The 16,609-nt window shown below is 35.2% G+C and overlaps 2 protein-coding genes across 2 annotated transcripts; both read right to left on the reverse strand.

Moving 5' to 3' along the window:
• Positions 1–2,410: 2,410 nt before the first annotated feature.
• LOC123310783 (cuticle protein 7-like) lies at positions 2,411–4,234 on the reverse strand. The gene is made up of 3 exons (XM_044894431.1): positions 4,223–4,234; positions 3,418–3,585; positions 2,411–2,707 (listed from the first exon to the last, which is right to left on the reverse strand). The coding sequence occupies exons 1-3, from the start codon at positions 4,232–4,234 to the stop codon at positions 2,411–2,413; spliced, it is 477 nt and encodes a 158-aa protein (XP_044750366.1).
• Positions 4,235–6,703: 2,469 nt separating this feature from the next.
• On the reverse strand, positions 6,704–11,210 carry LOC123312486 (cuticle protein 7-like). The gene is made up of 3 exons (XM_044896937.1): positions 11,030–11,210; positions 9,868–10,023; positions 6,704–7,404 (listed from the first exon to the last, which is right to left on the reverse strand). Exons 1-3 carry the CDS (start codon positions 11,048–11,050, stop codon positions 7,081–7,083), a joined length of 501 nt encoding a protein of 166 aa, XP_044752872.1. The 5' UTR covers positions 11,051–11,210; the 3' UTR covers positions 6,704–7,080.
• Positions 11,211–16,609: the final 5,399 nt, after the last annotated feature.

Below are 16,609 nucleotides of genomic sequence, written 5' to 3' on the forward strand. Positions count from 1 at the left end.
TATTTCTCATAGAAGCAGCTAATCGTTTTGAAATAGTTTTATCATCTTGAATGATAACTGCTTTGAAATATTCAGCTTCAATAAGAACACGAACATCCACATTATTTAATTCGATTATTGCTATTCGATCAAAGCAAACAAAGCAAAAATTACCTCACAACTTGTTTTAATAAGCAGATATTGTGTAAATCATCAAGAGAACCGATTATTTGAAAGATTCGATCGATTCTGTTATCAGGGTCTTTGGTCTGCATTTGAGGAAGGTTGAATCAATTTAGATCTTATTAATTAACCTCTATCCTTAAAATGATATGAATGCTTAGATACTGAATATGAGTATCAATATCAATGATACAGGGTATCACTGAAAATAAAACATCGTTCTTGATTGAAGAGAATGTGTGAAATGGTCATGAATATTTTTCATTATTATATTACCTATATTAAGGGTATGGTTTGAATGAATTAATTCATATTTATGCACCATGGTTATCTTATAGTTGGCGTTCGGTACATATAAACATGACAGAATTGAATTTTCTCTATATTATGTCAGTGCAGGAAAAACTCCTGCTATTTCGTATATTCGTGCGGGAAAGAAAGAGCAGTCTTTTTATCGCACCGTTTCGGAAAATGACTTTTTGCAACTTGAAATGCGTGCGGGAAAAGGGCTGAACGAGCACGCTTGTTGAAAAAGTATTTTTCCGAAAGCATCATCAACTTAGCCACTCGTTCATACAAGCGCGACTGTATCAAATGTCGGAAGAAAGTGTGTCTCAACCTTACAATGAATTCACAAGTAGTAAAATTTTGCAATTTTCCTCATTTTGTTCTCTAAAACGAGGAACATATCACTCTTACAGAAAAACGGAAAGCTAGACGTGATAAATTGCTAACACTGTTCAGGAATACCAAGTATACAATTATTTATGTTGGACGGACGAACTGAATCCTTGAAATGGATGTTTTTCTAATAAGTGGAAGTAGATAATTGAACATAAATTCAATTATTCCACTTCTATATCATCTAGGTATTTACTGCAAGCTCAAAATCGAAAATGAACTGTATTATGAAGATTATATGAAATGAACAATGCAGAATAGTGAACAAAACATGCGAAATAGTTCCTAAGAATATTTTTATCTCATAAATGCCTTCATGTCTGAACTCTTTTTTGATATGGTTTTTGTAATTGATTCGAATTATGAATTTTTCGAAATAATGTATGTATATGGTTCACGTTTACGTATTGTTAATTCATTGTTTTCTATGTTCAGTTTCAGCTGATGTACAGGAGATCTGATTACACTTTCATTTTTTGCCGGAGGTTTTAATTTTCTGCTTAAATCGGAAGAAAAGGGAAGCTAAAATGCATCGAAAGCTCATGGAAGTTTATTGTGGTAATACTTCAAGGGATAAATTGTATGGAAAATGCTTTCGATGTTTCAAGAATGGTGATTTCAGCATTGAAGACAAGCCTCTATACAGCACTTTTTGATAATTCTATTATTATCATAATTTAAGAGATTAATAATTTTTGCAGTTGGAGTACGAGGTGAAATAGTAATTTTTTTCATTCCATTTTGACGTTTAAGGACGCCATTTCTTAACCCATAGCAACAAGGGTAAGTTGACGTTTATCTATTCAGTGAAATGAAAAAACATGAGCATGAGCATAGAAATACCAAACGAGGCATGAGTTTATAAAAGTCATCTTGCTGTTGTTGCTATGGATTGAATAATACCCTAGCAACAATCAATCGAAATGACACCTTTTATGTCATTTTATGAATTAGATAATTCTCTAGAGATTGTTATCATTTGGATACTAATCGAAATGGAATAAAATTCTGTTTGCATACAACACGTGAGTTATAATATAAATCTTCATTCTTTCGATGAAATAAACCTACTCACTTGTTGTATAAGTAACTGTAAAATGTGCTTCACGCTTAAACTCCCTAAATCATAGTAGGGGTAATTAATTCGAAATTTTTCTGCTGATATTAACGGTGTATATTGTTGCAAATGAAAGGCTCGACAATATCATTGTTTCCCTTGAAAAATTTTCTTCAGAATATTAGAGGAATCCGGAAAAAATGAGGTTTTGTCGAAAATTACATTTGACAGTCCTCCCAATTAATTTACCAAAACGAAATTGAATGAACATCGATTCAGTTGCAAGGTAGGATGTTAGACAATAAACGAGATGGAGAATTGCTGAGGTACGAATCAATAATGAACGAAATCTGTCAGTTTTCATAAATCTTTTAATAATAAAAATAAATACTAATAGTATGGCATATACACATGGAGAACGATATAAGTGAACAAATATAAATGAACGAAGAAAGAATGAGGTACATATCTACAACTAAATCATACAAAACAGTCTAAACAACGAGAGATCTAATGTCCATAACCATGTTCGTAGCCTCCTTGTTCGTAACCTCCATGTTCGGCCACGGGTTCAGCTATCACCGTTTTGATTGGCTGTGGGTGGATGGCATGGCCAGATCTGGTAACGATTGCGTTGAAACCGTTGTGGTCATCAGCGGTGTAGTGGACGGTTCTAATTGTACCATCAGGCTCAACCAAGGAGTAAGAGCCTTTGACCACATCACCATCACGTTCTTCCTTTTGTGATTTGTGGTCTCCGGTGTGACCGTCACCTACCCCATAGTTGAATTCGTACTTAGGGTATGCCTGAAAAATTATAAATTTAAGAAGAATAATATTATTGAAGGTGAAATGTAAATTAGACATTAATTAGAGAAACTTGAAAACTGTTTCATCGACCATTTCAACCAGAGCATACAGACTAAAATATTCTACGCAATATTTTAGTTAAATTAATTCCTCATCATTCTGTATGAAGTCAAGATCATTATGCGGGTGAAATTGGTTGTTTTTCTTCTTGATCATTATCACCGTCTAAATAACGGTCACTCGTTTATATCCTATAGCCGCGAGGACTAATTATCACCGGGTATTTTACACTGAGAACCAAGAAGTAGTAAATGCGGTCGAATTCCTTGGTAAATTCATCAAAACCGTCATTTTGCTATGCGCTGCTGCAAACGATTATGCATTCACGAGTGCATAAAATAAACCTATTACAAATAGAGCTCTTTAAAGATACCCGGCATTAGGTCAATCATAATTTGCAGTGAGCTTATGTAACCAATTTCTTCATCATGAAGTCGCTGATTTCCACCCATTCAGTCAAATGAGGCAGCTTGAAAGAGAACAGCTGGGAGTTTTGCCCACAATCTTTGAAATCGATCTATAGAATAGGTAAAAAAACTGTAATGAAATGAATAGCTTGTGATTAAAAAGTGTGGGAAAAACTAATTGTAAGTACGAAAAGACTCAACTTAAGAATCATTCAGTTTCAGTTTAAACACTATACTCACGTGGTAATCCACAGATTTTTCCACAGAAACAGAATGTGCAGCCACTTCCACCGGAGCAGAATGGTAGGAGGCTGCTTCAGCATTCGCATAAGATGTAGCTGATCCATGTCCACTGTCCCCTATGAAACCTGCTTGTACGTAGGCCACAAAGGCACATGCTACAAGGATCTGCAGAAAAAAATCATGTATTGATTAAAATGTTTGAATTGTACCCGGAACAATGGAATTTTTTGTTTTCGTTTGATAGTTAGGGAAGAGGAAAGTTCTAAAAACGAAATTTAAATAGTTTTTCACTAGAGATTGAAATAATAAGTATTTGTTGAATTCAAACTTCTGAAATGATGTGTGGATTTCACTTATCCAAATTGTTTTGTTACAAAATCGGATATTTTTCTTCGAACTATAGGATTCCTCCAGATGAATGTGATTTCAACACTGTTTTGTTCTTTTTTCAAGAAATATCCGAGAGATTCTCAAGAAAAATTAAAAATTGGTAACATAAGAAAAAGAAGAATGAAATATCACATCACTGAATATCCATTTGGTTCTTCGAAAAAGTGTTTGAAAAGACGAAAATTACACTAAACATATTTTTAATATCGGGATAGTCGTTTCTTCGCACTTTAGCACCCCTTGCTGGAAAACACTCCATATAAAATTTGGAATACACATTTTCCTATGAAATGAGAATGTGGAAAAGAATTTTTGTTCGAAAATTTGCCAGAACAAGTTTATGAGCATCCTCTCCAAATCGACGATGAAAGTAAATCCAATATAAGAACTGAGTACTGGAGGCACTACACACCTTAGCCATCATTTTGATTGTTCACTTTTGAGCTATTTGAAGATACTGATTCCTCTCTCAGACCCACCAACCTTATATATTATGCACCCAAACGTTCACCTAAGATTACTTATAGAAAAATCTGAATGCACTCGGCTATTATGAACCCAAGGCACACTCGAAAGTGCATTACGACAATAGCAAGGTCTGGATATCGTAAGATCAACGTAAGTGTACGAAGATTTTTTCCGACTTCCTTAAAATCACCACCTACTAGATTTTTGACGCTGTTTGCTCGTTCAACTGTGAACGCGGCAGCCCAAAGAATTACAGCTGTAATTATTAAATAATAGCTCACAGCGCTTTCTTAGCTCGATTTCTGATAGATGGTAATGTTCGAGAACACCTATTCGACCAATTAGGCAAAAAAATTAAAACACATTCATTCATTATAAATTTTATGGTGAGGTAATCATTTAAGAGGGTGTAAAATAAAAACAATGACTTCTATTGGTTCAAACAAACATTTTCGATTTTCTCAGAAACGTGAGATCAATAGTGTTCAATCACATCTTGTTGGAAACATTTATGAGTGTTTCAACAAGGTTATCATTTCTGCCAAATTTTATCCCTATTCTCTCTTCGGAGAGGGCTACTCTAACAGGGTATTCGATAAAAATTCATAGGGCAAACTATCTTCATTGCTTGCTAGGGAAGTAGAGAATCCATATGCATACTAAGTAAAGTGGATCCAGTATTGGAAATTGGAAAAATTTGGACCGTCAGAATTTAAGATAACATATGTTTGACCTACAAGATGCGTTATTCCATCATTAACTCGATCAGGCTGCTTCTGATATGAGGAAACTTTGAACGGAGCTGAAAGCCCTAGGCATTTCGAGAATATTTAATCTCTCCATCTATTGTTTAATGATATTTCAAGATTGATGATTGGAGCACTAGTCTCCAGGCTCCAAGTTCTTCCCTCATGCATACATTCACGATTAATGAAGTCATTAACTAATTATCTGAATATTCTGAATACATCGGCCATTCGATAGAGTTTCGTAATGATCTAGATCCACTTCTACGTCTCTTTGTTTTGAATTCGCCTGATTGCTCAAGATCTTATTAGGGACAGGAGTATGTGACCTTGTCAAAAACAATCTCAAACTCTGTTTTGAGACAATGGGAAAAGTAAATCGTTAAGTTAGATTTTATGGTTGTGACGAATTAGGTAACCTATTTTCTCGCTATTGGGACTTGGTACGTGTAATTTGTAATTAATTGTTTTCTGGATACCTGTCGTGGTTGTTTTTCTATGGTCTTTTAGATACCATTAAGAACTTGTGCAATACTTGCATGATTGGTTATCTTGTGGAGGTGATCCATAATATGCCATATGCTAGCTCTAATAGGAATTCTAGAAATTGGGGAAAAACAATCTTCGTGGAGGACAAGTTACAGGATATTATACTGCATACAGCTCTACCCCTCAACTCATTTATTGATACCAACTCTTCATCATATTCAAAGATGAATAACAACACTCAAATACCTCGTATGCTTCTCAATGTATCATATAAAAATGAAATAATAGAATAGTTCTTGTTGAAATTGAACCACACTTGTTATTGTTGCCTAAACAATATTTCGTTATGAATTCAGTTGCTCAGTTCGAAGCAGCTAAAAAGTATACGAAATTTCAAATTCCAACCTAGCAAACGTATCGATTTTGCAATACGTATACGAAGAACTTCCGGAAGTACGTAAAATGGCCATGCATGGGTGAATTTTATTGTAGCCGAGTTCTCTCTATTCGTCGGTAAATTATATTATATAATTCTGCATGTTAGTTGCCGGAAAATTGCAGAATGCGATCTGTGATATGTCCTTTCTTGGGTTGAGTGAATCGAAGTAATGAAATTACGTACAACGAATATAGGAGGCTACTGCATGAGAACTATAAGGTTGCGTTCGATTTATTATGCCAATTGCATTTCGTTTCGAATGTGGTGGATTGTAGTTCCTACAAAAATTAGGCAGACCCAATGTTCTCACAAACAAGCAGATTGATCATGAAGTTGAATAGAAATATTGAAACACAAAAGATCGCTTTTTAGATTCGAAAATGTCAAATATGTTTAAGGCTAAAGTACCACCAGTTAGGAAATAATATTGGTGTTGAGGGAACTCGTTTCATTTCCTTTATATGTTGATCAGTCACTTAGACTCATTTGAAATCATACAAACGTATCAGTTCAATTTCTTTTTCAAGTAACACAATACAGCTACATTCAGGTGTGTAGACTTCAGTGATAGTGTGAGAGTGGCAGTATTATCTATTAGAATTATCGGCTATTTTATGTTCATATTTCAAGTTTAATCATGAAATTTCAGTATCCCTTATATTTTGAATAGTAATAGTGCGAAAGGGGCAAGCAACAACATGAAATAAAAACTCTTCTGCTGATCAATAACACATTTATTTTATGGCGAAGAGATGAGAACAATAATGGGATAATATAAAATGATAAATAATATATACAATAACATAAAAGCCAGAGAACATTTGGCAAAGCGGTCAGAAGCACTGCACATCAAACCAGAGTAAAAGAATAAGTAAGTTGTAGATGCAGCTTGACAAATATCACATACACCTTACACCGATAAAATTCAAGAGTGAAAATTAAGCAGTGCAACAGAAATGCGAATCTGGAAATCGAAGTCATGATATTCTCCCTCAATATGAGTTTCCATATCAAAGATTTATTTTCCTTTCAGTCACAATATTGAAATAATATCCCATGAAGATATTATTTCAATATTGCACATTTCTGGCTTGAGGCGGCGTATTATAGAACTGATTTGCGTTTTGTTTAGCCTTTGTAGTACGTCAAGGGACTGGCGGCATAGGCATGGCCAAGGGCTACCGGTGCTGCAGCGTAGGCTGGTGCTGCTATAACCTTCTGGGCAACTGCGATGGGAGTAGCTGGATGAGAAGCGTGACCAGCACGTGTCACCACAGCGTTGAACCCGTTGTGATCGTCGGCAGTGTAGGATACGGTTCTGATGGTACCATCAGGTTCTACAAGAGAATAGGATCCTTTAACAACGTCTCCGTCACGTATTTCGCTCTGGGTTTTTTGGTCTCCTGTGTGTCCATCTGCTACGCCATATTTGAACTCGTACTTAGGGTAGGCCTGGAAATATTGGTATAAGTAACTGCTGAGAAGAAAGGCGATATTTGAATCATAACATTGATGATCACGAAATCAAGCAACTTTGATAATTGAGCGAATAGTTCACAGAACTGTTTTCAATCAGTGAAAACAGTTTTCAATCAGTGAAAACAGTTGGAGAAGTGATAAAAGAAGGCTCCTCATTTCTACAAAAACCACAGTCGATTCGAAGGTTGATTGCGGAAATTTTCAATTCACTCACCGAGATAAGACTCGACAGTTATCGACAGTTGACAATAATCAACCCTGTGTAATTTTTAAAGGAGCCCAACTTCTCCATTCGTGAGAAAATGTCAAGAGATAGCAGAAGGTTTTCTCTGGTTTTGCAAGGCGAAAGCAATAAGAAGAAATATCTTCTTGTCCAATTCATTTAATTTGTGTGTTTTTGAGAATTTCACAGTAAATAAACATTACTCAAGCGAGGACATTCTCCATGAGCCTCTCTTACGCTAAACAAGAATTATTCTCTACTCAAAGACTATAATAATGTGGTACCAACTCAATCCCTCAATTAGGTTTTCGAGAAAACTGTCTAAACCTTGCAAAGACAAAGATGTATGAAGAAATGCAGAATGTTTTCCCTCCTATAGAGGATTACACGAAGGATCCATACAAAAAGCAGGCAGAAGACTTCAGTGTTTTCTTAAGTAATAATCTCTTGATCTACTCCAGAAGTAGGAGTGATCTGACGGTTATAACGTCAAGATAAATTTCATGAGAAAATATATCAATATGAAAAACCTCCAAATAGAAATGAATACAGTATTCTACTTCTTGTAGACGTGAAACAGCAAGAACTAACGAGGAAGTAACCTCTCTTGGACTCTCTGACCTGCTCATCTTCAACAGTGCAACTGGTGTGAGTGTAATGACCGTATGATGTACAAGATCATCCGCACCTTGAAAGTGAAAACCATGATGTGAAAAATATCCTACGGTTACCGGAAAGGCAAGGTCGTTTGCAATAATTGATAGAATACGTTGTGAAATTATGCTACAACACCGCGTTATTCTATATTCTTTATTATTGAGTGTGTATAGCGTTACACAAGTATGAAGCGATGCTATCTGTAACGAAATTAATGAAATATTTAGGCAATGGAGATATGAACGGGTGGTTATTGGGGATTCCCCCAAATGGAATTGTTGAATCTTCATATCTCGAGGAATAGGGCAGCCTTAAAATATCGCAAAAAATGGGGTAAAGGATAATTGTGGTAATTTTCATCAGCATTGTTAAGTGTCAAAAAATCCCACTCGCTTTTCGACCATTTGTTCGAAATTTCCATAAATGAATCGAATGGTTAGGCAGAAAAGGTGAAATGTATCTATTTGTCATAAAGTTGATCATCATCCTTACTTGGGCGTATATACATTTTCTCATTTTAGGTTTCCTGTCACATGTAATGAAGCCCTGTATATTCCTGATTACTGTCGAAATTCTCCAGCTACTATTTCAAGAAATAAATGAGGGATTTGATTCATTTGGGGGTCAAAATCTTTGGAAAAATAGTATTTGTGTAATTAACATGAGTTATGAGGCCAAATATTGATCAAGATATTTTTCTTCCAGTTTCCTTCCAGATATATCCTCATTTACAGAACATTTCCTGGAGTAGATACACTATTGATCGGTTGAACAGAGTTCCAAATCCTTGCTGGAAAACCGTCTAATATACAGACGGAAAATGCTATTCGACATTCACGCAATTCAACATTCCACGTTCCAGAATAAACTTTCGCATCTGAAATATTAGCGGAGAAATTATTGTCCGTTCTCACTTTTGTGATATATAGTCTCGACTGCGAAGAGTTGCGCAAGAAAACTGTGCTAGTAGTGCTTAGCTTCTCGAATCTGGATCACGCTGAGTGACGTAACACCAGGCAATTGAATTTACATTTATTAAACATTAGATTATTGTCTGTGAGCCGCGAGTTCTTGGTTGATGTCGAAACGGTCAATGCATTTCCTAAATTATTAAGTTTAAGACCTTATGTTCAGGGCAGAAGGAGGTTGTGCAGACTTTTAAATATCGCAGAAATATGTTGACGCTCAAACTGCGATGGCATCATAGACATAACCCCAAAGTTTAGTCTATGGATGGCATACTACAGAAAGCCATTTACGAAACATACAAAAAGTTTTCACAAGAGAATATGAATTGAAAATACCATTATGAAATCTAGAATCGAATTCAAGTCCCCTTGAAATAAATGGGTGGTATAAAAAAAAGGTTAAATATTGTGATCATTATTTCAGAAATCATCACACTACTGATTACTGATTGCTGGGTGTGTTGGACGGATAAACCCAAACCTGCCAATCATCATCACACTAACACACATTAGTTTTTTACTGATCAGATTGGATTAGTTATGTCCAATAAGAAGTCAGATTATTTTTCCTCTCAGATAAAAACTTACGACGTAGTCCACAGCTGGAGCTGCTTTTACTACAGCTGGAGCATAGGCCGGTGCTGCAGCATATGCTGGAGCAAATGATATTCCATGAGATATAGCACCAGGTGCTGTCAGATAGCCTCCTTGGATAGATACTATCAAGGCGGCAATTGGAATGATCTATAAAGAAAGGAAATAAATGCACCACATAGAAACGATATAAAAACTATGATTTTTTTGAAATTCATTATCCAATTCTGCAACCAATCAAAATTATCGATTTTTGTTTTGTTTCAACTATGAAGAAAAGAAAAATTTTGAAAGGAGAAAAATTAGTTACCCAGGTAATGAAAAATTTTAAACTTTATTAAAGCAGTGTAAAAACTTGTAACCAATATAAATATTTTATTTCGAATCATTCTCCATCAAGAATAAGGAAAACTACTCAAATCTCAATTTGCATTAGTTCAGTGTAAACTAGAAAAGAATAATCTATACCTAACTCCAAGAAGATTTCAATTTCTAGGCTAATTTCAAAAAGTTATTATAAAATGTTACAAAATATATCCGAAATGGATTTCTCTGTTTAATCTAAGTTATCTGAAACTGGTGTCTAGCATCTAAGTTTTATCAGAGGCCATGAATAACAGTATAATTGCAATCTATGCCTTTTCAAGCCAAAATTGGTATAGATACTATAACTATTCTAGCGAGTATTGAGGGTAATCCAACAAATTTTTCGAGGGTGTTTGTAGCAAGAAAAAGAAATAACAAAACCAATTCAAGTTGAATTCTGAAAATTATTCTAAGATATGAATTGAAAAAGCAAACCTTAAACCCTGATCCCTACCTTTGCAAACATTATTGAAACACAAGTACAACTGAACAAGCTCAAAAGCACACTGAATACCTATTCGGCACACAGCATCTTTTATACCGACAACACCCTTTTGAAAACGACTACGTTCACCAAAAGCAAAAAAATTTATGTTGTTCTGGATTCATTACAGAAGGAAAAAATTGGTACAGAGAGTGCAACAACGTTTACTTTACATCGATGCAATCGAAATTGGTAGCAAGGTCGTTGATTTTTGCAGAAATGCATGGTGCACGAACTATTAGACACCCAGGACTGGGGCATGGGTGGGCCCAAACATATCTACCATCTATAGGCTGTTGCACTAACCTGCATCGGTTTTGGTGTCATTCATCTGTATGATGCAATAACTATCAATCTATTGTGCCATTTTGATACAAGGTATTCTTTGCCTGCCCACTCTTATTGAGTTCCATGCTAGTCGTGTTGGTGCATACATGACAACATTGCTTTAATTAGCGTTTTGAAGGAGACAATAGCTTAATAATCCATGTTGGTGAGGAATTTGAGTGGAATAATGATGCTAATAATGTCTAAGAGACACCTCCCCCTTGTGCCTAGCCCTTTGTATTCGACTTCATCATACATATTACATATTCCACACAGAAAGTTTGAGATTCCTGAAATATGAACCCTCCAAAAGTAGATCAAATGGAGGTGTATCAACTTGAGTTTCCTCCAAAGTTTGTTGCATACCAAGAAACACAGAATAGTTTCCATTTTTCCAGCATCTGAATAGATTTATGATGATTAATGTATAAAAGTAAATGTTTTCACGGCATACGATTCTCAAAGGTGTGATTATAAGTATGGTGGATGGAGTTTTGAATTATATTACAGCCCCATTAATGAAGGTTTTAGGTTTAAGTAGCCTCTATCATTGGTTAGATCGATAACCATCACAACAAAGAAAATCATTTCCTCATACATCTTCAAGAATGCACCGGTATTCAAGATTCCGAAACTATCAACAAAGTAAACCTCAACCTTACGTTTTCACAACACTTTTCAGCGGTAAGCCAAGTTCAGGGCAACCATCGTTACCGTAAATAAGCTCTCGGATCTTCAACGTTTAACATTTCCATACAATTCGCGATTTCTCAACTCTCATTAGCGAGTTGCTTCCTTGAATTAGGTAATTAATGATGTGTACCTATGTGAGCTGCATAAATTTATGCAAATTCAATTTTGCTCATGGTCAGTTTTATTCATTCATGAAGTAGCCTACCTGAGATCACACGGGATGGTTGAGCTACCAGTGAAATGGCAATGTATAGTAGTTTTACGATAATTAGGAGGAAGAAGACAGCGTAAAATTTCGGTCTGCTTCCTCAATTGAAGAAAGTTTGAATATTGAAGAAAGGGATATGAAATTTCTTCGTTTCAGATTTATTGCAAGTATGCTTGGTTTGCAAATTCCATAGAGAATCGAAAAGCTCTTGACTGACATATTCTCCATGACTCACATAAGACTGCATAGCATCCATATGATTGCTATGACAAAAATTCGGAATTATGAAATTGGATCAGTGTACTACATTACCCAGCTAATGAAATCTGTTATCGAAAACGATCTGTGAATTCTCGAGCGTATTTCTGCCTTATTCGTAATAAAATTGTTAACGGGTTGAGTTGGTTCCCTTTTTTTCGATTGGTCGGATTGATATAGATGTCATTACTTCACATTGGAACTCAAAATCGGCGACAGAGCCGGCTCAGAAATTTTGAGCGTAAAATTCACCGAAAACTAATCTTCGCTAATCGAAGTTTCATTCCAAATTGCCCCTTTTTGACTTTTTACGTTCCTATAAATTCCATAAAACTTGAAAAAACCAATCGTAGGTACTGTTCATCCTAAGGATAATGTTGTCAAATTCTCATTTCTGTTGAATCATTGCTTTTCTATATTTAATATCATTGGGATGATTCATTATCCCATCGTTATTTTACCTAGACATATCTCAAAACATTATTAAATAACACTTTTAGGGGTGGTTTTAAAATGAGAACAATTCACTGTATATACTTCGTGTTCCAGGATGTTATTGTTAAGTACACATATGAAGGAAAGATAGATTGGCCTGTAAATGATAATTCAATTGAAAGGGTGAAGGTAAAAGAGTTTCTAGATGCGTTCAGTATGAAATCAAATCTACATTTTCAATTATTCAATTAGTTGCGGTAGAATTCTCATCGATCGATCTGATTGTATGATTCTGACCTGTCCTTCCAAATCTTTATGCCTACTCCATGAAATGTGCATGGTTATTCTGAAATGGGCGTCGTCGGGGTATTATACAATAGACACATATCTGCCATACTTTCACTAGCCATGCATCTACACTTTGTTCGTGCCATACTGTAGATCTGAAGTCGAAACACTTCAAGTCTCGACTTTTCATTGAGATACTCGATTTCAATGATAAATAAGCGGCAAATCCTTTCTTGATCCTTGTATCCATTTCAACGGGTAGGCATGCATATTTTTAATCTTCACTTCACTCCAGACAACATAAAAGTTTTATCCCCAGACTTTGAACTCAAGACAAAATGTTACGCTATTAAAAGTATCCTCTTGATGGGCATTGGTAAACAAGGATTTTGAAGAGTTTTTTTTTCATTTTCACTAGACAAAAATACTCCTTTACGAAAATCTAATGAAAACCAGAAACATTACATTATAAAGTTCAGCTTTACGAAAATTTTGTCAAAAGCAAATTCAGGTAGGTACTTGGTACCTACCTACTCTACGGAAATAACTGATTTTCTACATTCTGCCCAGAATGAAAGTCTCAAAATTCAACTGATCGCAGCAGGAACGGCGATTACAAAACAGATATAACATATTCTTTCACGTCTTCCTCAAGTAGTTTAGTGCGTTACGCAAAAAACAAGTAGACGTCCTTGCCTGTAACAGTCGGCCAGGTAAAAATATGAAACAATTTCTTCTGCACTTCAAGGACCTTTTTTGGGAGAAGTGAATAGGAAAAGCGATTAAATTATAATTTACCTTGCTCTCGCAGTGTAGTCAACTGTGAACCGGCTGATATCACTCTTATTTCATAGAGAGATGTTGATACAATAATTATTTGATTCGAAACGTTACTTCTGTGAATTGAGAACATTTTTATAAAAAACATTTTCCTCCAATTCTTTAGCGTCTTGATGAATATGTTTCCATTCATAATTAAAAATTCAGAAATAACTATAGACTCGGTACGTCAGAGACAATAGTATCTGGAAAATAGGATGTTTTCGTAGATCACTGTAGTTCTCAGATTTATTACTAGAAGAATTGCTTCTTCGAATGTGCATCACTCCGATCTGTGATGATTTTTTTGGAAGATAATTGACTCAAAAAGTGAACTTCGAAAAATTCCCAAAAGGATGGGGTCAGATAAGAATTTCCATCTACGGTTACTTTTATTGAGAGAAAAACTCAAAAGCTGACCTTCGAAAAATCCTGAAAAAGATGGGTTCAGTTAAAAATTCGTCATTCAGTCATCAAGACTGAACGGTCGTTCCGAGATGGATAAAATTGTCAGATTTAATACAAGAAGAGTTTCTCTTTCAGAATATGTATCAAATTTCCATCTACGGTTACTTTTATTGAGAGAAAAACTAGTCGAAAGCTGACCATCGAAAAATCCTGAAAAAGATGGGTCCAGTTGAAAATTCGTAAAGGCCGAACGCTTGCCCCGAGATGGATGAAATTGTCAGACTACTTACTAGAAGAGTTTCCCTTTCAGAATATGTACCACATTTCCATCTACGGTTACTTTTATTGAGAGAAAAACCAGTCGAAAGCTGACCTTCGAAAAATCCTGAAAAAGATGGGTTCAGTTAAAAATTCGTCAAGACCGAACGGTTGCCCGGAAATGGATAAAATTGTCAGATTTAATACTAGAAGAGTTTCTCTTTCAGAATATGTATCACATTTTCATCTACGGTTTCTTTTATTGAGAGAAAAACCACTCGACAGCTGACCTTCGAAAAATCCTGATAAAGATGGGTTCAGTTAAAAATTCGTCAAGACCGAACGGTTGACCCAAGATGGATGAAATTGTCAGACTAATTACTAGGTAAGTTTCCCCTTCAGAATATGTATCACATTTCCATCTATGGTTACTTTTATTGAGAGAAAAACCACTCGAAAGCTGACCGTCCAAAAATCCTGAAATTCGTCAAGTCCGAACGGTTGCTTCGAGATCCCTGTAGTTATCAGATTTATTACTAGAAGAATTGCTTCATTTTAGGAATGAATCACTTTCGGAATCACTTTCCGATCTGTGATGATTTTTCTGGAAGATAAGCTACTCGAAAAATTCCCAAAAAGATGGGTTCTCAGATTCATTACTAGAAGAATGGCTTCTTCGGAATGTGCATCATTCTTCGATTTGTGATGATTTTCATTATTTCAGTTTTTTTGAAAAATTAATGGGACTTTCATGTTCATGTAATTTCTCCACGAAATTAATGAGGTATCTAAATTTGCGGAATTCTAACGCCCCCATATTTGCCTTTCAAAATATGGGCAGATATATGAATTAATTAGGTACTCATTTGCTAAATTAAGATTGACAGTAAACTTGATTTTGAGCCGTTCGTTATATAATTTTTGATACTTGAATCGTGAAATTATTCCCACATGTTCCACTTCGAATGTAGGTAAGTTCAATGCGAAACAATTTTTAAGCCGAAGAATGTGAAACGTTTGCTCCATTTGGGTTGGCAACCCATTCGCAAAGCTCATTATTCAATCCAATTAGGGTTTCCTGAAAAATCTTGCACAATTCCGTACAGCTCGACGTAATGAGTGACCAATACTGATAATGGAGGACGACAAAGATAATGGACGAAATGATATAGAGCCCATTTTAATTTACGTCCGATTGATACAACAGTTTGTATAATATCCACCCACCAGAGATATCTGCGAACGAATTTGAGATCTGTTCAAGAATTATGTAATGACAATACGTGACAATATTAGGCTTTTAAATAAATTATTGCAGCAGGAAGAACTGGTCTGAATAGACTGATATGCATCTGCTGGTGGCAATACTGTAATTATTGGCACGATGATCGATTTAGTAGATCTGATCGATTTATACATAATCTTCGGTGGATTGGTCAAGAGACGATATGGTGAATTATGAGGTTGCTGCGCAAATTATAGTGCCAGGTGGCTGCGAAATTGTGAAGAAAGAAGTGTGAAAATGTACAGGAAGTTTCGTTCACCGCTCATTCGATCAGCGAAATAACTTGACAATTATAGTTGTGAATTTTAATTTTTATTACAAACTCTCGTCTTTCAATGATTCACTTCACAAGGTATTCTGTATTGAAGATTTTTTTCATTCTTTTTCTTTAGCCCTGTATATAACAAGAAACGAAGTAAGTGAAGGCGATACCTGAATAAAGCTACAATACAAAAATATTTGAAATCGGCCAAAGAGTTCAAGAGAAAATGAACTACAAACATATCGTTGATATTATGTCAGTTCCCATAGTTTGCCGGTGTATTTACATATATTATCTATGAGATAATTCTTATACCACTGTTTGAGATTGTCACAATTTTGAGAATTTAAATATAAATTTAAGTCCTAGAACTCAGCCAGTTTCAATAATCTTTCTGAGCTTTTCCATTTTGAGAAGAAACAGATCATCGAAATATGTTGAGTGATACATATTGGAATAGCAATATTGATTTAAGAATTTCACCTTAATAAGAGAAGTTTTCATTTCAAGTAAATACAGAATAGTATCAAGTATTAAATTTATTGAGTATGGTCATTGAGTGGGTTTAATACTCAATGGTATGGTTTAATCATAGCCCTCTAATCACAGTGCTGAGAGAGCTGTGATTTAATCCAAGAACAACAA

The sequence above is a fragment of the Coccinella septempunctata genome, chromosome 4 (assembly GCF_907165205.1).
Source record: "Coccinella septempunctata chromosome 4, icCocSept1.1, whole genome shotgun sequence".
Classification (NCBI taxonomy): domain Eukaryota; kingdom Metazoa; phylum Arthropoda; class Insecta; order Coleoptera; family Coccinellidae; genus Coccinella; species Coccinella septempunctata.